The sequence below is a fragment of the Musca autumnalis genome, unplaced genomic scaffold, assembly GCF_047663935.1.
Source record: "Musca autumnalis isolate F117 unplaced genomic scaffold, ASM4766393v1 scaffold_5, whole genome shotgun sequence".
Lineage (NCBI taxonomy): Eukaryota > Metazoa > Arthropoda > Insecta > Diptera > Muscidae > Musca > Musca autumnalis.
In genome coordinates, this window is record NW_027412088.1 from 16,117,198 (window position 1) to 16,141,232 (window position 24,035).

At 35.2% G+C, this 24,035-nt stretch overlaps 3 protein-coding genes across 4 annotated transcripts in view; 1 reads left to right on the forward strand and 2 right to left on the reverse strand.

Moving 5' to 3' along the window:
- The window catches only part of MED23 (mediator complex subunit 23), a 238,667-nt gene extending 228,037 nt beyond the window's left edge, over positions 1–10,630 (forward strand). Inside the window, exons 1-19 of one of the 2 annotated variants that reach the window (XM_073991868.1) lie at positions 3,187–3,309; positions 3,375–3,422; positions 3,506–3,599; positions 4,010–4,160; positions 4,414–4,714; positions 4,773–5,288; positions 5,347–5,433; positions 5,498–5,599; positions 6,013–6,113; positions 6,169–6,417; positions 6,489–6,616; positions 6,685–6,859; positions 6,919–7,407; positions 7,474–7,794; positions 7,863–8,086; positions 8,154–8,236; positions 8,389–8,536; positions 9,300–9,744; positions 9,806–10,630. In XM_073991868.1, the coding sequence (XP_073847969.1) occupies positions 3,202–3,309; positions 3,375–3,422; positions 3,506–3,599; positions 4,010–4,160; positions 4,414–4,714; positions 4,773–5,288; positions 5,347–5,433; positions 5,498–5,599; positions 6,013–6,113; positions 6,169–6,417; positions 6,489–6,616; positions 6,685–6,859; positions 6,919–7,407; positions 7,474–7,794; positions 7,863–8,086; positions 8,154–8,236; positions 8,389–8,536; positions 9,300–9,744; positions 9,806–10,559 (4,524 nt within the window). In that variant the 5' untranslated portion in view covers positions 3,187–3,201 and the 3' untranslated portion in view covers positions 10,560–10,630. Of the gene's footprint in view, positions 1–3,186; positions 3,310–3,374; positions 3,423–3,505; positions 3,600–4,009; positions 4,161–4,413; positions 4,715–4,772; positions 5,289–5,346; positions 5,434–5,497; positions 5,600–6,012; positions 6,114–6,168; positions 6,418–6,488; positions 6,617–6,684; positions 6,860–6,918; positions 7,408–7,473; positions 7,795–7,862; positions 8,087–8,153; positions 8,237–8,388; positions 8,537–9,299; positions 9,745–9,805 lie in introns of those variants that run through there. The other variant, XM_073991869.1, reaches the window with a different exon arrangement.
- Positions 14–947, reverse strand: LOC141406185 (uncharacterized). The gene is made up of 3 exons (XM_073991380.1): positions 906–947; positions 637–848; positions 14–206 (listed from the first exon to the last, which is right to left on the reverse strand). The coding sequence occupies exons 1-3, from the start codon at positions 945–947 to the stop codon at positions 14–16; spliced, it is 447 nt and encodes a 148-aa protein (XP_073847481.1).
- Positions 10,631–16,477: 5,847 nt separating the features above from the next.
- On the reverse strand, positions 16,478–19,483 carry Caf1-105 (chromatin assembly factor 1, p105 subunit). Its single transcript, XM_073990463.1, has 2 exons — positions 18,762–19,483; positions 16,478–18,707 (listed from the first exon to the last, which is right to left on the reverse strand). The coding sequence occupies exons 1-2, from the start codon at positions 19,334–19,336 to the stop codon at positions 16,571–16,573; spliced, it is 2,712 nt and encodes a 903-aa protein (XP_073846564.1). The 5' UTR covers positions 19,337–19,483; the 3' UTR covers positions 16,478–16,570.
- Positions 19,484–24,035: the final 4,552 nt, after the last annotated feature.

Consider the following 24,035-nt stretch of genomic DNA (forward strand, 5'->3'; position numbering starts at 1 on the left):
TATATGTTTTTATTTATTCCAAAAATAATGTTAAAGCCAAACGTACATAATCGATACATGAAGCCAATACGGCAATTCCATAACGACATTTATCCATATACAACTTGAGAAATTCTTCTTGATATTCATTTGAGATTTTTAATGCAAATATTTTTTCTACTACATGAATTATGTCCAGTATTTGAGGAAATTGTAATTCCAAAGAGCTGTAGAAATGCTAGCTACGATCATTTATGATGCTCTAGTGAGTATTATGCTTTGTTTACATTTACCAAATCCACTCGATTTCAACTGTCAATTCCTTTGCGTATACGTCAAATGAAAACTCATCTAAAATCAATTGGATTTCATTTGACGTTTAAGCAATGGATTTGACAGTTGAAATCGAGTGGATTTCGTAAATATAAACGTAGCATTATATTTAGCAGTCGATTTTGGATAACAACCCAACTTCCGTTTTTGCATTGAAATTCACACTTTTTTACAAATGAATTAATAGCTAAAGGTTCAAAACACTGACATTGAATGGGTTTGATAACAATTTATATCGTTTCACTCATTTTAATTGTATGATTTTCTTATCTGGCAACGTAACTAAAGTTGAGTTGCAATCGATAATCGAGCCCTTATATTTACCTCTGTACAAAATATTGCACTACTCCATAAAAACATAACATCACAATAATGGGGTATAATATTGGCAGCATCAGAATAACTGTTAAAACAAAAGTATACACGATTTTGAAAATTGTTGGGAATGGTAAAGGCTCCAACCAAACTTCAATTATATTTTCAACAAAAGGCCGCATATAGTAAATAATTTTTCCACCAAAAGACATTTGTTTCCACTAATAAATGGAGAATATAAGCACCTACCTTGATAATAATTTGCACTTTATACTCACAACTTTGCGTGTATGTAAAGGTTTGCGCCAAATTTTTGGCATTTTCTATATTATTAGATTAATTTTATAGAGGAATTCTTAAAACAAAAAAATATATGTAATTAAATTTTTCTATACAATTATTGGAAGAACAAGGAATGCTCCCATGGTAGAACAAACCAGGTAAAGTAAATACTACAACAAATACAACTCAACAACAACCACAGAAATTTGTTTTTGTTTGTAAACGTTAGTGTCAACGTACATGTAAACAAAATAAGGAAATGTCTATAAATTATTGGAATTTAAAAAACTAATAATCAGGTATGTGATGGAAAACGATTCGACTCGTTTTGCCATAAATCGAAATCGTGTAAGACTAATGCCAGACTGTGAAACTGAAGTTACTTTAATATGGAACTCGATCTAAGAGCGCATAATGTCATGAAATTAATTTCACTGTCTGCAGGGGGTCTACCTCTAATTTTGGTGAATATTTTAATGAAATTGAAAATGGATTTTAAAAATAGTATTCAATAAGGGGCGTTTGCGAAGCAAAACTATATATATCATCAACGTAACTCCGATTATATACCATTTCGATTCTGCAAATGGAGTCGATTCGGTTTTCATCACATACCTGAATTTTTCACATTTGATTGAATATTTTGAAAAACACGAATGAAAACTCGTTAGATTTTCAATTTGAATGTGTCCATATCATTTCACTAAATGCATAATTTCGCGCAGAAAGTAGAATTATTGCAAAAAACTTTTTGGGGTCGCTGGTAGGTTCATTGAAAAAAGAAGAGTTTGCTTTTGAAAACAAAAAAGCACATGTTTATTAAGGCTTTATTCTTTTCAAGTTTAGCAAAATACCACATATATTATAAGCGGCGTTTTAGTGTGCGACATGTCGTTCGGACCTGGAGGGAGGAGGTTACATGTCAATGATAGGAAGGAGTCTTTATGGGAAATAGTTTTTTTTTCTGATGAATAAATTTGTTCTTCAAAAATATACATATATCCCTAATATACATGGAACATAGAAATAAATATATAAGTCCCAATTTACATTGGGCGAGTTTACTTGCGGCAATTGTCATTTTGTAGGAGAGAGGTGAGGCATATGGTAACCCTTTGCCTCTCAGCACCCTCTCTCACCTACAAACTGACAATTGCCGCAAGTAAACTCGCCTAATGTAAATTGGGACTAAAATGTCGTATGGAATTTGACACTAGCATTAAGCGGACCATACACTATCAAAATTTGATGTCAACATTTGTATTAGTATGTGTAAATTTTTCAAAATATGAGAATGTGTGTGTGAATTTTATGTATTGAGGAAAATCAAAATAGATTTGATTTTCAAAATGAAACTCAGTCAAACCGATGAACATGGTTTATTTTCAAATTGTCAAAAAGCAATTTTGGAAAAAAAAGAACATTGTGTTTGTGAAGAAATAAAAAAAATTTAGGTTCATTAATTTTTAGAGGAAAATTTGAAGATTTCGATTGCAGATTGAATGCTTTGCTACACACTTATCAAGCACACACGTACGTAAGGGTTTCATCGGCTGGACAAGCTAATTTCATAGTGTATGGGCCGCTTTACAGCCCAGTTCAGTCAGCTGGGTATTGCTGCTACCTTTTCTTGTTCTACCATGGAATGCTCCGTTCAAATTGGTAATACTACGTTTACATTTACGAAATCCAGTCGATTTGAACTGTAAATTCCATTGTATATACGTCAAATGAAATCTCATATGATATCCATTGGATTTCATTAAACGTAAAATGAAATCCAAATTTCATATGAGATTTCATTTGACGTATATACAATGGAATTTACAGTTCAAATCGACTGAATTTCGTAAATGTAAACCTAGCATATAAATTGTGTGTATCTCTTTTTTGTGTTCGGGAAAGCTTGAAGATTCTTGAAAGTAAAGGAGGTACGTTGTTTCCTTTTATTTGTACTTACATTCCGCATACCAACTCCACATTTTATTTAAGTACATACAAAAAATCAAATTAGGGATTCTCTCGCAAAAAAAATCATTTATCCTTCTGTTCATTTTATGTACGTGAAATAAGCTGGATCCAACATATAACGAACGTTGTAATTACGTGGTCGCTACTGTGCGTATTTTGTTATTTTAATCTAGAAGTGTAAGTAACCCTTAATGTGTGATGTCAATTATGCTTGAATTGCATATCACAAAAGAAGAAGACTCATTTTGTTTTTGTTAATTTTGTTTTGATTCCTGTCTTTTATCATCACTTACTTTCTTTGTTTTGTTTCTATTAATTTATATGGTATCAATTTACTTTAGTCTGCAAGAAGAAGCAGTCAATCATTTCACTTTGAATACAAGGAGAAGAAGAAGAAGGAAGGCTTCGATTGTTTATTCATTGAAGCCGGTCGGTTTTATTAATTAATTTTGTGTATTTTAAGCCAATTTTATAACAAATTATTATTAAAACAGGAAAAAAACAACAATATGGAAGTTCAGACATTGGTGAACAACTATTTGGTAAGACTTTCATTTGTTAGCGAATTTGCCTCGTTGTTGTTTGCTTTGTTTTATTTATGAATTTTTTATTTTTTTCCTAATAGAAAGTGGAAACTATAGAGGAGGCATTCCTAAGTGTAATTGTTTACCTCCCGAATGGAGAAACTGATAAGGCGGCCAAGTTTACAAATGACATAGGTATGTAGGTCTTCGAAATGTTGACTGTCGCAAAACTGCTGGGTCTTAAGACAGGTTTAAGGCCTGGTCACGGATCACGTTGTCACATGTACTGGTGGTAGCCTTGGACCTGATTACAACGATATACAATTTGTTGTATTTCTCGAGAAAGTATATTTTAATGTTCCGAAGTAACCACGAAAATATCAACTTTTCAAAAGAGACTTTTTTCGCGTGATTTTGTTGGACTCTGTACATAGATGTATACGTTGAAACCAGGGTCCTATGAACTATCTGTCAAAAGATCCGCGACGAGGCATTAAACCTAACTTGTTCCCAAAATGATGTGATTAGAATTATGCTTTTGTTCGCCTGCCTTATGTGTACTCTTCCTAAGCTGTTCCGTAAAATCTGACTCTTTTTCTTTATAGTTAAAGCTTTTGCAAATATACCTCAAGACAATAAAGAGAATGTGGTTAGACAGTACTTACAGAAGGCGGCGACTGTTACTAATGCCAATCACTTAAAGGTTCTTATGTCCACCTTGGGAAAATTAACAGAAGCACATATGATAACTGCCAAGTGAGTATTACTTTGTATAATACCACATTATTTAAATAAGACGAATTCATTTTAATTTACGAGCTTCTGCAAAAATTGGTAATTAGATGGTTATACATACTAATTTAAAAAGGCTTACAGCTGGAAGTAATCCAGAATTTTTGAATTGAGGGACATTTTGAGCCATACTGTGAAGGTTTAAAGAATATATGTAAATGTTTAATCTTTTTACTAATGTCATCTAAAAAAACAAATATATTTCAATTTATTACAGACTACTTTGTGATAAAATCCTTCTCTGCGACAAACTTAATTATGAAAATAAACTCTTCTGGATCGAAAGCTTCCACTTGATTAAGAGTGTTATAAATCATGTCGACTACAAGGGTGTACGTGAAATAATGAAAAGTTGCAGGGATAAGGCTCAAACATTTCCACTGAATGTCAATGTAACATATTTACCACAATTATTGGCTTTGGAAGATACCATACGTTATATATTTGATCGCAACAATTGCTTATTGCCGGCGTATTTTATTGCAAATGAATTTATGAAACCACTTCCCTATCATTGGGTAAGTTCTAGTGGAATAAAATTTGGGAATTTCGGATAATCAATTTACTTAATTTTAGAAACTCAACACCCTAATGACTGATATTGTGGAAGAATTTCGTATGACTGCACAAATGGTATCCATAATTGGCCATACCCACATGTTGCCAATTGTTGAACATTTTGGCTTTGCTGATCACATGATGAACTCATGGAAATTAGATCCCAATACATTAAAGTTCAATTTTAAAGGTATTTTACCCTATGAACTGGAGTTAATGGAAGAACAGCCACAACTATTGCGTTATGTTTTGGGTCAAAGTTATTCCAAAGAGATGGTTTCGGCAATGTTAAATTTACAAAAGCACCAAAAGCAACGTTGCAACACCTTGGAAGATCAATTGGTCAATTTAATTATCAATGCCATGGAAATGACCGAATCGAATGAAAACACTGCTGGTAGTGGTTTTAACACACCCGAGGAACAAATATCACACAATGAGTGGACCTGGTTGCATTTATCATCGCAGTTAATTTATTTTGTTCTCTTTCAGTTTGTTAGTTTTATGCATATTGTTTTGGCTTTGTACGATAAGGTAAGGTAAAGAAGAATATTTTTAAAAAAATTATTTCGTAGCCTTTTCGGAATTTCAGCTATCCAAAAAAGAGTTGCGCAAAGGCAGGGATAATTTAATGTGGATCCTGTTACAATTTATATCCGGTAGTATACAAAAGAATCCTGTAAGTTAAAGAAGTTAAAATTGTTTCCTTTCTTTCTCAGTTTTCATTAATGTTTTCTTTATAGATTGCCAACTTTTTCCCCATGTTCAAACTATTCGATTTATTGTATCCGGAACAAGAACCCTTAAAGCTGCCAGACTGTAACAAATCTTCGTCTTTAAGACAGGTATTTTTATCGTTATTGTCTGCCCAATTCTAAATGTTCACTTGTGGTTTAATTTACATCCACTTAATAGTACTATCCTATAAATAAAAAGGCAGAAGCTAACAAAAGGAAAGAAAAGTTTCCAACATTGGAATTAAAAAATGCAATAGTACTTCCCACCACAAAACATTTCGAATTGGTCCATATCATGATGAAATTATAAGGTGGCGTAAAACGGCCAGCTGATTGGTTTCAATCTGTCAAATATTTTGTTATTGTGAATAAATTGTATGAAAACGTAAACAAACATTTTGACATATTGAAGAATTTTCGGCCAAAATAGAGTTGTTGTTGTGCTACTTACGTGACCTGTTAAATAGATCTTGGTCCATATGTATTTTCTATTAATTTAAAAATATAAAAACTTTTGATAGATGGCACCCATTTGCATTTGGATACACATAATGAAAAAAGCCCGAGCATCCAACATTAACATCTCCCGTCCGTTGCCCATAGCTTTAAAGAACCATTATGAGTAAGTGAATTTAATGCATTTTTAAGGATAGAAACCCCTCAAACTTGAATTTCAGTTTCTTGCAACACTTGGTCATGCCCAATACTATGATGTCCATGAATTTTGGAAATGATTTTCGCATTGTTCTGGTGTGTAATGCCTATTCAACCAATCAGGAATACTTTACACGTCCAATGGGTGTACTTGTTGATTTCTTAACCGGAAATGCCAAAACAGCAACAGGTGCTCCAGTGCCACCGGCACCACTTTCTATGGTTATCTTGGATAGTCTAACTGTTCACAGTAAAATGTCGTTAATGCATGGGTAAGTTAGGAAAGGGTCAATAATGTTTCTTCTAATGTGGGGAATCTAATATATTTTATTCACTTCCATAGGTTTGTTTCTCAAATGATAAAGCAGGCACAAAGCAAGACATCTGTGCCGACGCCAGCTTTAATTGAAACATATGCTCGTCTTTTGGTCTATACTGAAATTGAATCACTAGGCATCAAGGGATTTTTACGTAAGTTGTTTTTTCTCATGCTAGAGATATTAATGGACACCACTAAATTTCAACTTTCCATTGCTTAGTGCAATTATTGCCTTCGGTATTTAAACATCAGGCATGGGGAATTCTGCACACACTCTTTGAAATGTTTTCCTATAGATTGCATCATATACCCACACATTATAGAGTACAGTTATTATCCCATATTCACAGTTTGGCACCCATGCCACAAACCAACAAAATGCAACTGAATTTATGGTGAGTTTTGTACAATTTGATAAATAAAAATTTTTAATTTTTTTCTTTTTTTTTGGTAGCTTTGAATCAACAGCTCTTCGTTTAATAAACGGTTTGGGTTCCATTGAATTTCAACCTCAACTTGCTTTGTATTTTAATGAGAAACCCCCTGGATCGGTTGCCTCTGCTGAAAGTGAAGAACTAAATCGTGTTTTAATTTTGTCATTGGCGCGTGCAATGCATATTACCGGTTCCGGAGACGAAATGCAAGCATGGTGCAAGGAATTACTGTCCACAATTATGCAAAATACCCCACATTCATGGGCATCACATGCATTGGCCTGTTTCCCACCGGCCTTGGCTGAATTTTTCGCTCAAAATAATCATCCTGTTGAAAATAAACAGTTGCTCAAGAAATCTGTAGAGGAAGAATATCGCACCTGGACATCCATGAGCAATGAAAATGATATTATTAATCATTTTATAAAACCCAATACAAGTCCTTTGTTCTTGTGTTTGCTCTACAAAATGATATGGGAAACGGAGAGCATCAGTCCAATTGCCTATAAGTGAGTAGAAAATTCAAACATATTATCGCTAAACAAGAGGAAATACATATTTTTGTTTCCTTTCAGAATACTAGAAGGTATTAGCGCTCGCGCTCTCTCGGCAAATCTTCGCAAACTTTGTGATTATTTAGTCAGCGAAGTGGCTTCGTTTAATGGCAAAGAGTACATACACAAATGTGTGGATTCAATAAATAACATGATATGGAAATATAATGTGGTAACCATCGATCGTGTAGTCCTGTGTTTGGCTCTACGCACCCAAGAAGGCAATGAGGCCCAAGTTTGTTTTCTTATCATACAGCTGCTACTGCTAAAAGCTTCCGAATTGAGAAATCGTGTCACTGAATTTTGTAAAGAAAATCCAGATCATTGGAAACAAAATAACTAGTAAGTCCCTAAACAATCTTCAAGGGGTTTTCGTAATGAATTTTAATTGTTTATTTTATTTTCCTTAGCCATGAAAAACATTTGTCTTTCCACCAGAAATTTCCTGAGAAATTTGCTCCAGACGAATCGGCTTCACATCCACCTTTGCCAGTGTATTTCTCCAATGTTTGTTTGCGTTTCTTACCGGTGCTGGACGTTGTTCTTCATCGTTTTATTGAATTACCCATTCAACATGTCCATCAAATTCTAGAAGTGATACTTGATCACTTGAGTATTTTATATAAATTTCATGGTAAAACACACACAAACCCAGGAGGAAATTTAAAAATCATTATTTGAATTTATTTGTACCTTTTCAGATCGCCCCATTACATATTTGTACAATACATTGCATTTTTATGAGCGCATCCTAAGGGAACGTCCCTCCTTGAAAAAGAAATTGGTAATGTATTAATAGCCGGAGTATGCTTTAAGTCACAGTGTCGGATTGGTGATTGAAAGTCATAAATTTATTCTGTATAATCCGAGACCACGTCTTAAACTATATGATATGAACCTTTATTAAACTGAATTTAAATTACCTTTTGAATATAGGTAAGTTCGGTAACTGGAGCGTTTAGCGATATACGTCCGGCTAATTGGTGTGTCAGTGAACAATATAAACTTTACTTGCAAAGTCCCGATTTGTTATGGAATCCTGAGTTATCCTATTACATCAAGCTGATAACACGTTTGACAGAATGTAAGTATTAAGGAAAGAATCAAAGAATCTTGATAAAATGCCGAAGCAATCAATTTATTAACAATCAACCACCGTGGTGCAATGGTAAGCACACCCGCCTTGCACTCAAAAGGTTTGCGGTTCGATTCCCAGGCAAAATACCCCTCAGTGTAATCTTGGGGACATTTCCTGAGTATTTCAGCCATGTAAAACTTCTCTACAAGTGGTCTCGTAAGACACGCCGTTCGGACTTGGTGGTAAACACTTGGTCCCAAATCACTGAGCTAATAGGCGGGGTGCACTCATTGATATAAGAGAAGTCTCCCTTGTCCCTTCGGGGATGTTTATGGAACATTATGATTATTATTCATTTATTTATACGTTGCGATAGAAGTCAATTGGCATCGCAACACAGCAAGAAACTACAACATTATTATTATTAACCTCCAAAACCACCAATAATACTCTTTGCGATGTCGGAGGAAATGGTATTCAAAATGAAAAGCAACCAAACTAGATTTTGATATATTTTTGTTCTGGTCCGAAACATAGAATAATCTAAACTTTTTGTAATGGAACAAATTCTAAAAATGTAAAAAATAGTAGATTCTTAAAGGTTTCACGGTTTTAAGCTCAAAGCTTTTTACAAATGTATTTTGGTTGTTTTTCGTTCGTATCCTTCCTTGTCGAAATTTTTAAAACGGTTTTAGAATATTTCCAATGACCTTCCATTCTACCACCCCTTCCCCTCTCCTTAAAGATTAAATAATTACTTCTCTTACAGCTATAAGTGGTAAAAATCTCTTCTACAACACTGATTGGAGATTCAATGAATTCTCAAATGCTCCATCACATGCAATGTATGTAACCTGTGTGGAACTGTTGAGCTTACCTGTTGCTCCACAAATTGTCGCCAATAATATCATAGATGTTATTGTTAAGGGCTATGCTTTGATACCACAAAAAGAAATCCATGCCTATCTAAATGCTGTGGGTATTGTTTTGGCCGAATTACCAGAAGCCTATTGGAGTCAAATCTATGAACGATTACAAGAGGTACTAAATTCTCCAAAAATGTTGAGATGGTCATATCGTTTCAATGCCTTCGAAATGTTCAACTTTAAAGTGGTACGCGAAGCAATGATTGAAAAAACATATGCAGTAATTTTAGCTGTGGCCCATTCACTATTCCATCACATGGGTGGCTTCAAACTGGCCACAATGACCAAGTAAGTTTACCCCCAAACATGGCGTGTTATAAACAATTTAAATAACTTTTTTTATCTTTAGATACATTAAGGAAAAACTGAAACCCTGTGTACGCACCGAACATCAATTAATATTTGTGTGTCATATCTTTGGACCGTTTCTACAACGTCTAGAACAGGAGAAACCAAATGGTGTAGCTGGAATAGCCATTCTACTCTATGAAATGCTAGAAGTTGTGGACAAACAGCATGGTCCAGCTCCGTTGGAATATCTTGATCCGATATGTGACTTTTTGTATCACATAAAATATATTCACGTTGGAAACATCATCAAAAATGAATCGGAAGCAATTATCAAACGTTTGCGCCCAACCTTGCAAATGCGCCTGCGCTTTATAAGCCATTTAAATGTTGAAGAAAAACATTTGGATAGTAATAAGCCTACAGAGAATGTCCAACAACAACAGCAGCAACAACAACAACAACAACAGCAGCAGCAGCAAATGCAAAATGTTAACATGAATACCTCACAAATGACCCAGCAACAACAACAATCGGCCCAAGCCACAAATTTTGTACCCAATTCAATGCAGCAAAATTTCGGAAATATGTCCCAACAACAGCAGCAACAACAGCTTCAGCAAGGTGGTATGCAAATGCAAAGTAACCCTACACAAGTAAATCAGAACCCAGGCCAAATGTCTGGAATGCCAGGGCAACAGCAGCAGCAAACCGTACAAATGAATCAACAACAAATGCAACAGCAGCTGCAAATGCAACAACATTTATTGCAACAACAACAGCAGCAGCAACAGGGAGGTCCAATGCGTCACTAATTTAAGTCAAATACATATATATTATAGAATATAAATATTTATACGAGTTGGAATAAATAAAAAAAAACTTCAAATAAACCAAGCAATTTTTCTAAAAATGAACGTAGATAGAGGAGGCTGAGTGAGCTAATTATTTAATTTTTTTGTTGTTTGTAATTTCTTTAGGCCCGGCCATGGCATTTTATAAAATCTACCAGGAGAACAGAATTAATTAATTAAAGTAGCAAGCAATTTACAATTATATAACGCTATCTATATTTCATAATCATAACATATCTGAACTTTGTGGAAGAAAGATGTCGCTTTCCGAGAAAGTTTTGTGTTGGCGATTGTGAAGCATAGATGGCGAAACTGTGAACATTTTCATTGCCCTTATTGTTACTTGTTAGTTTTATTGTTAGAATATTCCTCCAATGGAATTGGAGATAATACTCCTAAATGCCCGTCAATTTAGACAGTATTTTATTTATTTATTTAGAATTATACTTATAGTTAATATAAGGATAATTACAAAAAGGAATACAAGAGCATTAGCTACAAAGGCCATCAGCTCATGCTTGTTTAAAATTTATTTTTTTATACATTATGTTTTTTTTTTTTTTTCTAGATAATAATATTGTTTCGTTTAATGTACATAAATAATGAATTTATATTTTGAATATTAATAGTTTTGATTAAATCAAATCCTCTGCTTTGCAGAAGAGTGCGTTGTTGTTGAGATAGGATGCTGCAAGATTGTAGTATATGTTTGACGTCTACGACAGCTCCACATTTGGGACATTTATTATCCATATTCTTATTAATTAGGTGTTGATGTGTTAGGATTGTATGTCCCATGCGTAAACGGGAAAATATCTTAATTTTCTTTTTCTCGATGTTCGTAGGATATACTGCTGCTTGGTTTTGTGGGTTAACATCACTATAGTGGTGATGTTTAAAACTGTTCATGTTAGCCACGTGTTGTTCATGAAGGAGGGCTAAAATGTTTGCTTTGAGATCAAGACTTTCGATAATATTATCAAAGAGCAATGGGGAGTTGCAAGCTAACTTTGCAGCAGCGTCAGCATGCACATTACCAGATAAACCAACATGTCCGGGAATCCACGCTATCTTTATTTTATTGTTGTGTGATGTAAGTAAGTCCCTTATTTTGTTGATGCCAGCCCACTTGGTGTTTGATATATTCAGTATTGATTTTATAGCAGATAAACTGTCAGTAAGAATCATTGTTTTTTCTTTGGATTGTTTTGCTATAGTGATAGCTTGTAATATTCCTGCTACTTCTGCGGTAAAAATAGAACAGTAATTGGATGTAATTTTGGAAGCAAGTATGTTGCCAGCTTTATTTACAACTGCATAAGCGGTTGTAGAATCATTTTTTGAAGCATCAGTAAAAAGTGTTGACCAGTCGGCGTGCTGTGCGATTATTTGTTGAAAATGTGACACATATATCTCGTTGGGTGTGTTATCCTTTTTGAAAAATGATAGAGATATATCACATGAATTTTTGGGGAACATCCACACCGGATATTTTGAAGAGTAACTCGTCACTTTATTTTTAAAATCAATGATATTGTTGTGGATACATTCATATATGATAGATGGCATTTTAGGTCTACGTTTTGATGAAATTGCTTTGTTAACGTCTTCATCTATTATAGATGAGTTTATAGACATAATTTTGGGCAATAGTCTGTTTTTGCTCTCAATAAATCTTTCCTCTACTGAAGGCAATCCAGATTCAGCTAGTAATATTTTGATTGGTGTTGTACGGTAGGCATATAAACTTGACCTTAGGCAGTCGTGGTAAACTGATTTGATTAATTTTAACGAAGACATTGGGCTGTTGCCATACATATAAAGTCCATAATCAATTTTACTTAGTACTAGTGTTTTCACTAGATACGTAAGTGTGTTGATATGTGCGTAGCATTTGTTAGACAAATACTTAATGATGTTTGCTCTGGGAATTAACTCCTTCTTCAGTTTTAAAATATGGGCTTTCCATCTGTAATTTTTTGTAAAAGTTATGCCCAGAATTTTTAGCTCATTGACATATGGAATAGTTATGTCCTCAACTGAAAATTCGTTGGGTTGGCATCTCTGCTTTCTGCAAATGTGGAGTATTGAGGATTTCGATGAGGAAATTTTTGAACCAGATGTTTTGCACCAGTTTAACAACTCACGGATTATTTGGGAAAATGTTTCATTGGTCTGGTTGTTGTCTTTTTGAAGACTTAAAATATAAACATCGTCAGCGTACATACAATGGTAGATTTTGTTGTATTTGTTGATTATAGCGCTGATGTGGTTAAAAGCAATTTGGAAAAGGGTTACTGACAGCGGCGATCCTTGTGGTATGCCATTTTGCAAAGTGAAATTTTTTGAGTAAAAGTTATTTATTTTCACTCTAAAAGTTCTTCCAGAGAGAAACGATTTGATATAATTTAAAATTTTGGAACCGCAACCCCAAGATATTAACGAGTCGATGATGACGTGGATACCAATATGGTCAAATGCTTTTTCAAAGTCAATAGCCAAAATAGAAATGTGGTTCTTCGTGGATATGGCTTTTGTAGCAAAAAAGTCTATATGTAGAAGGGCATCGGAGCAACCTTGCTTGGCTTTGAAAGCTACTTGGTTTGATGAAACTAGTTTCCTTGTTTTCAAAAACCATGCTAATCGATTGGAAATTATACGTTCCAGTAATTTCGAAATGCATGGCAGTAACGAGATTGGCCTATATCCGGAGAAGTTGGTTTTACTCTTATTTGGTTTTGGAATGGGGACAATTATGGCTGATTTCCATGAGTAGGGTATAACACCAGTGTCAAAAATTGCGTTGTATAAGGAAAGGAGTTTATCTTTGCCTATGCTGGAGAGGTTTTGTAAGAACACATAGGAAATCCTGTCATGCCCAGGTGTGTTACCTCTAACTTTTTTTAAGGCTAAATTTAATTCCGAGATGGTAATCTGATGTTCCATAAAAGATGAGTATTTATTGGTTGCAGGGTTTGAGAAATTGTTTGGTATGACGTTTTTTGCGCTACAAAATTCTGGGGTGAAGTTTTCATCCAAGGATTCTGCGGACCATTTACGACCGAAAAGGTTTGCAATTTCAGTAGGATTAGTAAATATGTCATTATTGTCTTCCATGGCAGTGAATGTGTGGAATGTATTCCGGTTGGCCATTCTATTTACTTTACTCCAAATAATAGACAAGGGTGAATCTCTGCTGATTGTATTTGTAAAGTGTATGAAACATTTTATTTTAGCTTGCTTACATTCATACCTGAACTTTGCGTTTGATTTTTTGTAAATAATTTTATTGTTGACTGTTGGACATCTACGGAAAATCCGATATGTTCTTATTTTGTTTTGTCGATAGGTATTTAGATCTTTGTTCCACCAGGGGACGTAATGTTTCTTGTAATCCTTTTTTATTGGTACATACTTGTTTGCCGCAGATCGTATTGCTTTGGTTATTGTAGCGCTGATTTTGTTGGGATTATTGCTGAATGATTTGCCGTCTAAATCTGAATCCACGGCAGAACTGTAGAGTGGCCATTTCGCATTTTTAAAATTGTATCTCGGCATACGTTTTACAGATGCCCAAGAAGAATTGGTGTTTATTGTTGTTGCAATAGGGAAATGGTCGCTGCTATATAGATTATTTATTGTCTCCGATGATGCAATTGGTAAAAGGGCAGTGGAGCAGCACGCAATATCAATATTGGTAAATGTGTTTAAGGTGGATAGATGAGTAGGGTTGCCATCATTTAAAATACACATATTGTGCATATTCAAAGCTTGTTCCAGAAGTACTCCTCTAGAGTTATTTGTTTGAGAACCCCATAGTATATTCCAGCAGTTGACGTCTCCAATTAGTAAAACTGGAGAATGGATGTTTTCAAAAAGTGATGAAATGTCGTTAACAGTAAATGATTCATTTGGATGTATATATAGCGAAATGACTGCTATTTTGATATTTAGTGTTATTTCCATAACGATGTTTAGGAGTTTAGAGGAATTGTATATCCTTTTGTGAGGAATATGTTTCTTGATGAAAACAGCTAAGCCATTTTTTGCACCTATATTTGAGGGGTGGTTGATGGAGTAAGCAGTAAAAGTATTTGGTGCTATAGCTTGGGATTGAAATGGAATATGTGTTTCCTGTAGTGAGATGAAATGTGGGTGATGATCTTGGATTAACATTTGTAGATCAACGTAATTATTTATTAACCCTTTGATGTTCCACTGTACTATCTTGAAATCAGTCATGATTGAGAAAAAAAAAAAAAAGGAATAATGTTTTAGATAAAACATTATTCATTCATTTGTATATCTTGAAGATCGTCGATTTCGGATCTTCTTGCCGTTATTTTGGCTGGAGTGTCAGTATTTACATTTGATTCGCTTGAGGATGATGTTTGAGATATATCTGTGTATTTAGATACTTGTTTGTTTGTGTTGTTTTTGTTGTTGTTTAAGCTTTCTATTTTTGATTTGAAGCTTTTGAGTAATTCTTCTCTATCTATTTGTTTTGTGTTGAGATTATCGTCGTTTGATTTGGTTATGGTTGTGTGATGAGTTTTATTTGAGTTTGATGGTTCGGAGTTATTTTGCTCATTTGATGGGTAAAGTAAACAATGCTCACTTGATGTGCTTGTGTTTTGTTGAGTTTGCTTTGACTTTAGTAGTGATGTGTTGGTATTGTTGTTGGTAACTGGACCGATATTAGAGGGATTCTCTGAGTTGTTTGATTTGTTGTTTAGTGCTAATCGTTTTTTACGCTCTTCAATGGCATCTGAGAGTTTCTCAGTAGGTATTTCATTTGGAGTGTGCTTTGGGGCATTAATGGATGCTTCTTTAAAAGAACATTTGTTCTGTATTTTGTACCTGAGTACCGTTTTTCTTTGCTGGATCTCTGGACAGTTTTTGTTTGTGGCTCTGTGTTCATGACTGCAGTTGATGCATTTGATATGTGTACATGGTGTTGGGTCATGTAAAGAAGAAGCACATACTTCACATACCGGAGAATTTTTGCAAAACTTTTTCGTATGTCCCAATTTGAAACAGTTTTTGCATTGAATGGGGTTTGGTATGTACTCCTTTACAATACAATTTATTATGCCGATTTCGATTGTTTTTGGTATCTCATATAAATTGAAACTTAGTATGTGTGAAGGAGTGTTGTATACCATACCATCATTAAATCTAGTTACTTTTTGACAGTCAACAACACCTTGCGATTTTAATCCAGTAACAATTTCTTCTGTAGAAAGATCTGTGAGTAGATCGCAGTATACAAAACCTTTAACTATGTTCAATGTTGGATGATAGAAACACTCGACAGGACAAATGCCAGCGAGGTTTTTGGTTTTTATAAAGCGGTTGGCCTGGGCTTCATTTTTTGTTAGGAAAAGAAGATTTCCATCACGGGTGAATATTGTTTTGAGAGTGGGTTCGGAAGAAATTCCTTGAATTGCTTTTGATATCAGGAAGATGTTGAAAGATTTTAGCGTTTTCTCCGTATTCATGCTTTTCATTACCACATATTTTGGACAAGCTTGATTTTTGGGTTTTTGATGAGTTAGGCTGGGGAAGTTCAAAGAGCTTCCCAAAACTAGAGGTGTAGTCTTTTGTTTTTTCCGTTTGGGGGATTGGTTACCCCCATCGGGATCTAAGATCCCATAGTAATTTCCTCCTGAGGAGGATGCCATGATAGCGATGGCCTAATTATTATCACTATAGCACTTTACACGTAAGAAAATGTTCGTAAAAAAAAAACTCGTTGTTGTAAAGAGAAAATGTAACTGCGTGCGCTGAGTAAAAATATGTCCGTTCACAACAGGTGTTGAGAGTAAACTGACAGTATTTTAGCTACGCATTTAATAAAGAAAGTCGTCTTATAAAAATCCGATGAACTTTAAAATTTATTTTTTTAGAATAATACACAAACGTGATAATAAATTGCATTGATTTTATACAAACAAAAAAAAACAATTGTTTTAATCCAACAATTTCTTTTTAGATTTCGGTGTGGATATGGTTTTTAAGGCTACACGCCTAGGGGTTTTGTTACTTGGAGTTACAGGTGGTTTTGTGGCAACAGTTTCACTTTTACTTTCAGTTTTTGTAGCAACCTTTTCCGTCTCTGCAGTAGAAATCGCTGTATTATCTTTTGGAGTTGGAGCCTCTTCTACTGTTTCTTCATATACCAAGCAAATATCTTCAGTACGATCACAGGTTTCATCGCTAGGTGGTAATGGCTTTATGCCCTCTTCTTTGCTAATTTTGGCAGTTTTCTGTTGTTGATTCTCCTTTGTTGGAGAAGTAGGATTGGATTCTTCCTTGTTTAAGGGCCATGCATCCATAGCCTCTTCAACCAATGTGGGTGTATTTACCGGTGGAACACTTATGGAACTACGTGGTGTCCTTCTCACCGATATGGGGGTGGCCTTTTTCTCTCGTATTGGTGTTTTTAGTGGTTTGTCATCTGTCGATGAGGATGATGCCGCTGCATTTATGGCTTTAGCAAATGTCGTTGGACTTTGAGATACTTGTGTACTGGTGCTGGGTGTACGTGGATGTCTTCTAACTGAAATGGGTGTGACAGGACGACTTTTCTTTTCGGGAGATTCGAATTTTTCTTCTGAGCTTAATATTTCCTTATCTAGAATTATTACCGGTTTAGTGGCTTTTGGTGGGGTTTTATCCTCAGAGTCTTCCGTTGTTTTATTTTTATCTTCCTTGGGCGTTTCAACAGGACCGGGCTTACGTTTTATAGCAATGGGTGTAGCAGGTTTTTCTTTTGCACTTTCATCGGCAGGGCCGGGTTTGCGTTTAATGGCAATTGGTGTCGGTTTTTGTTTTTCTTTTTCAGCGTTGCTTTCTGGTGTGTCAACAGAACCTTGTTTGCGCTTAATGGCAATCGGTGTTGCGGTTGTTTTCTTTTCCTTATCAGAGTTGGTATCCGTAGTAGTTTCGGTTTTACTATCAGCCGTAGGACCTGGTTTACGTTTAATGGCAATAGGTGTTGCTTCTTTTTCAGACTTCTTTTGAGGGGTTTCAGTGGAGCTGGGTTTACGTTTAATGGCTATTGGTGTAGCCTGAGATTTGTCCTCATTCTTCTCTGTGGTCGCTTCAGAAGTTTCATTTTGTCCTGGTTTACGTTTGATGGCAATGGGATTAGCCTGAGCCGTATCACTGCCTTTCTCTGTGGACCCTTTGGGACTATCTGTTGATCCTGACTTACGTTTTATGGCAATTGGTGTGGCTTTTGCTTTTTCATCTTTCTCAACCTTATCATCACTCTTCTTGTCCTTTTCTTCAGTCTTATCACTCTTCTTTTCTTCATTGTTAGTGACTTCTGATTTTCCATCTTTTCCAGTCTTATCAACTTCCTCTATTTTCTCCAATGATGGTTCTTTTGGCGTTGCCGCAACCTTGGCTTCACTACTTTCATCCATTGATGATTTCCGATCTTTTTTCTTTGATTTAGTATTCTTGGCAATAACTTGGGCCAATGCAGCTTCCAGCACTGCATCAGTATCCTCATATACTTCACCCAATTCTCCCTCATCGAATGTAATAAGAGAACAAAAACCATCTGTACTGGAAACAACCACAACGCGACCATCATTCGACCACGTGATATCCGTTAGACGTGTGTAATGGATATTGGAAATTAGAGCAAACGGCTGTTTTTGTTGTGTATCATAGAAGTAAACTGAACTTTTCGTGGCCACAGCAAATATCATACGATATGGTAGCGGCACAACTGGTGGATTTTTTTCCTCGTCGTATGGACGCAAGCGATAGAGAAGAGGTGAACAACGCACTGCTACTGTATACTGTTCTGGGCAAGGTAAAACTATGGCCGGTTGACGGAAATTAAAACGGCTAAATACATAGGTGGTGTGTAGTGGATGAGTACAGCCGTCATAATCGGTAACGCCAGCTGGAGTAAGTAAAAGTTTGCCATCTGGTGTGAAACTCAGTCGACGGAAAAATGTTTGCAATGTGTCGTCGTGGAAGAGGTGCATTGTTTTGCCATGCAAATCGTGGCCCTCAGACACAGGCAGCGTGCCTTTTCTTATGCGGTGTAGCACCTTCTTTGATTGTATGTCAAAAATACGCAAATACCTAAAAGAAAAAGTTTTTGAATGAGAGTTACCTTTGAAAATACCACATACATACCTATCTGTACTAAGTGTTGCAATGTATTGATTTTTGGGATCCCAAGCCACACCTTGTACAAAGCCTTTGTGATCACTTAATATGGCCAGTGATTTCCCCTTCTGTATGTCCCATACCATGGCTGAATTATCAACAGACCCGGAAACCAAAAATTGTGAATTGGGAGACCAACTCAAATCATAAATATCTTCCATGTGACCACGTAACACCTTCAAAGTTATCCATACTTCTTTGTCCTGATCATTTGCAGGATCCAATATATTAATGGGTTCACTGTCTGATTTTTGTTTCCATATAAAGACCACACTCTCATCATCTCCGGACGCCAACAGTTCACCGCTAGGTGACCATTTCACACAATTCACAGCCCTTTGATGACGAGTTAAATCAGCAGCTAAATCCAATTCGATGTCACCATGATCGCCTGAAGTTAATTTCATGTACCATATCAAGACGTGCGCGTCAGTTCCGCCCGAACACAAACGATAAATGTTATCCGAAGATTTTGGCTGTATATCAACACTTAATACTGGATCACGATTGTGCCATGATATTTCTGGAATTTTGCACTTCATGTTTGCTTGAATCTGTCCAGAAATGTGTGCAAATTATAGAAATAATAATTTGTTTTACTTTTAATTTGCACCTCCAACCAATGAAAATAAATGTTGGTCACAAAGCTTGTTTAAAGGCGCCAAATTAGGGATTTAAAAATCGAGTTCGCCTCTTTTTCATTTTGCCATTGAATAGTGTGGTGCGTAACGTAACGTGCTGCATGTTTACATTTCAAAGGCGCGAAGGAACACAAGAGTACGTTTATACTGACTTTTTGTAGTAGAATAGTAAATTTGTTGTGGTTTCAGGAGCCGTTCGTGGCCCTGTGGGCTTGGTTCCCATTTATAGAAATAAATAAATTAAATTAAAAAAATAATTGCTTAAGTCTGGAGTATTCCCCCAATGGCTTAACTCCGTCACTTTCCTCTTTGCAGAGATAAAGTTTTACAAAACTCACTGACAGCTTGCAAAATTTACTGATCGCTACCAATATCATGATTTCATCCCGGCGAAGGGAATTATCAATTGATTGGCTTTTCTGTTTTTGAAATGATGATTTTTTAGTGAAAACCTGAACTCTTTAAGCATCGAGTATTCTCATGTTAATGAGAATGATGCTCACTTTTCGGTTTTCCAAAAAAAAAAAAAAAAAAAAAAACACCAGAACAAAATGTTTGCATTCCTAGAATCTTCATATGTTCTAAAAAGTTGTTTATTGAAATTTTAGGTACATTTTTGTGATTGACTGTATGCTTAATTTTTGTGCGGTGGCGTATCTTTGGACCAGAGTCGGAGAAAAAAGTATAAAATTGGATATTTTCAAAAGATTTTTCCTATTTTTACCATAAAGAACCGTTCATAGACATTTCGTACGTTCCAGAAAGTTGTTTATTGATGCCTTTGCTAAAATATTGTGGTTGATTGTTTTCTTAAATTTTGAACGGTTTAGTATATATGGAGTAGATGCCGAGAAAAGAGGATAAAAATCGAAATTGTTTTGCTATTTTGAGCATTAAGATCCGTTTCTACAAAGTTCGTATATTCTAGAAAGATGTTTATTGAGATCTGAGGTACATTTTTGTAGTTGGTTGTTTGCTTCAAATTTGATCGGTTTGATAGCTGTATAACAAAACTTGCGAAAAAATTTAAAAGAAATTTGACTATGGCGATTTTGATCTTGCAGATGAAGTTTGATGGATTACATGTGTTTTTGTGTGTTCTTTAAGACAAGAGCTACAACTTTGCCTCTGAGATGAATTCAAATTTCCTAACGGTTTGGAAGATATATAGTCCTGACTAAATGACCCTTTTTACATCAAAGCCTCAAACCTCAAACAAAGGTGCCAGCTGCAGAAGTTTGCAGACGAACATGTTATTTATCTTTTTCAGTGACAACCTCATTAAGGAGTTAACCCCATTTTAATAAATAAAGCTTCTTGCGGTGTAGAGCTAATAATCTTGTCTTTAAACGAGGGAATTTTAAAAATATCAATTTAAAAGAGGCTAAACAGTCAAAACCCGAATTTCGATTTAAAAAAAAAAAAATTGGCAGTTTTGACCATTAATCGTTCAAAAAAAATTTTAATGAAAATTCTCTTATTAAAAAAATAATTGATGCATTCAATAAGCTCACAAAAATAAATTAAGACCGAACTAAAAATTTCAGTCATTTCGGATGGATAATGTGGCTGAATAGTAGTAATACCTACAACTTAATGGAATATTGGTTGAGTTCGTCGATCGAAACTTGATTTTTCGACGCGTATTGATGCGCTATTCCCCAGAGTAATAAATATGCTTCGGAAATTGTACTCTACTGAGTTCTATTTGCCCTTCTTTGTTAAGAAAAATCTTGCATATTCTATGTTATAATTTCTTATGGTATAGAGTTGATATCGCGTACAATGCATGAACATTTTTGTAAAAGTAGAAAAGCTGTTCAACATGATTGTGAGATATGTTTATTGCTTATGCCGATCAGACCATATTTCGAAACAGGCAATGATTTTCCTAGGAGTGCCGTTTAAAGCAACGAGTTTTTTCATTTCTTTACAAATCTGTACTTTTGGAAGTACCCGGTTTCTCTAGATCTACTAGAAACACATAAATAATTTTTCCACATCTTTATACGAAAGACCTTTTATTGTTTGATCTGCGCGTTTTTGGAATCAACTTCCTGCAGAGCTACGACAGTTTTCGTTTTCCAGAAGTGTATTTTGCCGGAAGTTTGATAGCTTTGCAGTTAATAATACGATGGGCTGATGTGATGTTATAGTCACGAACATAACTTGTCTTTTATATGTATATTTGTTTTCTAGATTCTACCTCCACCAGCAATGGCTGTTAAGTGCAGCAACGGCTGGTGAGTCGCATATTCTGATGACGACGACATATTGGGGGGACTATGTTCACGCATCATGTAGCAACATAATCCCTCGTATGGACGAGTTCAGAGCAACCCCTGAGGAGCACCACTCCCGGCATCTATTATAGCTCACTAAAGTCTGAGTTTAGTAGATGCGGATGTAACAAACCGAGCACATCCAATTCTTTTTCCCCAGGGACCAAATGAATCCGGAGCATGCATACCGGGATATTCTGCTCTCAACAAAGAAAAACGATAGAAATACAAACATATGTATGTATGTACCGGCAAGAACCCCGATGAAGTGTGGTTCAATCCGGTACGCAATAATCCGCTGCCTTGGGATTGACCCTTGTTTTGTCGTGGCAACTGCGTTGGCTGGGAGAGTATTCGATTTGTGCCAGAGTTTTTACTAAACCAGAGATGTACCAAAATCACATTCGGGAAATATTTAGACGTACAGCTCGTTGTTTGGTTTTTGACTTCTTTTCCATCCCCGACCATTATATTTGATGTAAGATGATATTCAAAAATGACTTACCGCACAGACCAATGGTCGCTTTAGCTGTGTTCCTTTGCGAGCGTTCCTTTACTTCAGACAACTTTTACTATTCAAGAAAAAAGGAACAGACCATTTGTAGTCTCATGAAGCGTAATTGCATTTTCAAGCATTATTTCATTTGCATTCAGTTTTATCGCGATGCAATAATAACGTTTTTACACTTTTTAGCACTCCTAAGTAGAGTTGTGTAGTTCGCGAACTAACTAGTTCAATTGAACGACTCACCTGAAAGAACGACTGAACTAGATCACTCGAAGTCGTTCTTTATAGTTCAGTAGTTCAGTAAAAGAACGAAAAAATGTCAGCTGTTTCAACCACTTCATACAAAACGCTGACCTAGTTTAATGTGTCATCATCTATAACAACATGGACAAACCATTTTACACAGCCAATGGTAGTACGATATACAACAAAATAATAATTTTGTATGTATTAGTTAAAGGCATATTGCACTTGGGTTTGTGTTAATTAAATCAGGGAAGCATGCTCCGAAAGGTGTTCCTTTTTAAATCATCAATTGCGTTATATGTAGTTTGGATTTCTTTTTGAATGTATCAGTAGGCCCAAAAACTGGCGATGCTTCGATGTTTGTTTCGCAAACTTGCAGATATCAAATGTTTACAATCTGAAAAACAACATTTTTCATTTATAAGTTAAAAAATATATATATGCAAAGCCTATTTATTGCCTTTAGAAATCGCGTTGACCTCGTAAAAATTTACCATCAGCCCGTAAAAAACTTGTTTTCAATAATTGTTTGTACATTTTGTATCAAAAATACTTTTTCTGCATTAAAAACAATTTTGTTTGTCATACAAATGATTTGTATTCTGCGAACTACTGGAATGTTCGAACAAGAAGACAGCTGATATGCAGAGCTGAACGACGAACTGAACTACTGAACTAAAAGAACGACCTAGTTCAATCAAAAGAGCTGAACTTAAAAGATCGATCAGCTAAACGAACTAGAAAGCACAACTCTACTCCTAAGGCACAAAAATTCACATTTTTTATATTTTAAAATACAGCACAACTTAAAATGTATAAAAAAACGAAGTAATAAAAAATGCTCATGCACATTCATGTTTTCACAAAAAACGGCATTTTGGCAAAAAAAAGCATGGTTGCATTTATAAGCGGTGTTCACATCTTGCGATATTTGATTATGTTTGTTACATTCAGTGATGCCAATGCCAGTTAAGAAATTTATAAAAATCGCTAATGTTTGGTTTACATTTCGCGCGAAATCAAGCAAAATTTACCATGATTTTGCATACAAAAAATGAAATCATCTCATTTCGTGATTTCAGGGAAATCAACATCGACTTCACAGTACTCATGATATACGGCATAAATAGAATACTCTCCAGCTGGCGGAAAAATCTGAAATGTTTACCACAGGTTGATCTTTACGCCCTGATTACAAAAATTTAAAGTTTGTTGGAAGGAAGTCCATACTTCCCGAGATATGGGCCCCTGAAGTTCCGAAAATTCGCTTGTTAAAGTAAGAAAAAAATTTTAATTAAAAAAATGTTGTTTTCGTGACCTAAATTGGCTCCTGTCCATAGGAGAAAGTCTAAAATCCCCGGCCGATGGCCGGCTACTTAGAAAAAACTTACAATTTAAAAAAAAAATCAGATTTTTTCCGTCAGCTGGTAGAGTATTCAATTTGTTCCTGATATACAACCCTGTTTCCAAAAGTTGCAACACTTTTCACGTAGCACAATAAACAAGGTAGATGGCGAATTGCTGCAAAAAAAACTGTAGTATCAAAATTTGTTACAATATTAAT

Bases quoted from the DNA above. Each gene is read 5' to 3' on its own strand.
- LOC141406185 (XM_073991380.1), bottom strand. From the start codon at position 947: ATGCCAAAAATTTGGCGCAAACCTTTACATACACGCAAAGTT. The intron at 849-905 runs GTGAGTATAAAG...TCCATTTATTAG, and splicing joins CTTTACATACACGCAAAGTT to TGGAAACAAATGTCTTTTGG. The intron at 207-636 runs GTAAATATAAGG...GCATTTCTACAG, and splicing joins GTGCAATATTTTGTACAGAG to CTCTTTGGAATTACAATTTC.
- Caf1-105 (XM_073990463.1), bottom strand. From the start codon at position 19,336: ATGAAGTGCAAAATTCCAGAAATATCATGGCACAATCGTGATCCAGTA. The intron at 18,708-18,761 runs GTATGTATGTGG...TTTTTCTTTTAG, and splicing joins GCAACACTTAGTACAGATAG to GTATTTGCGTATTTTTGACA.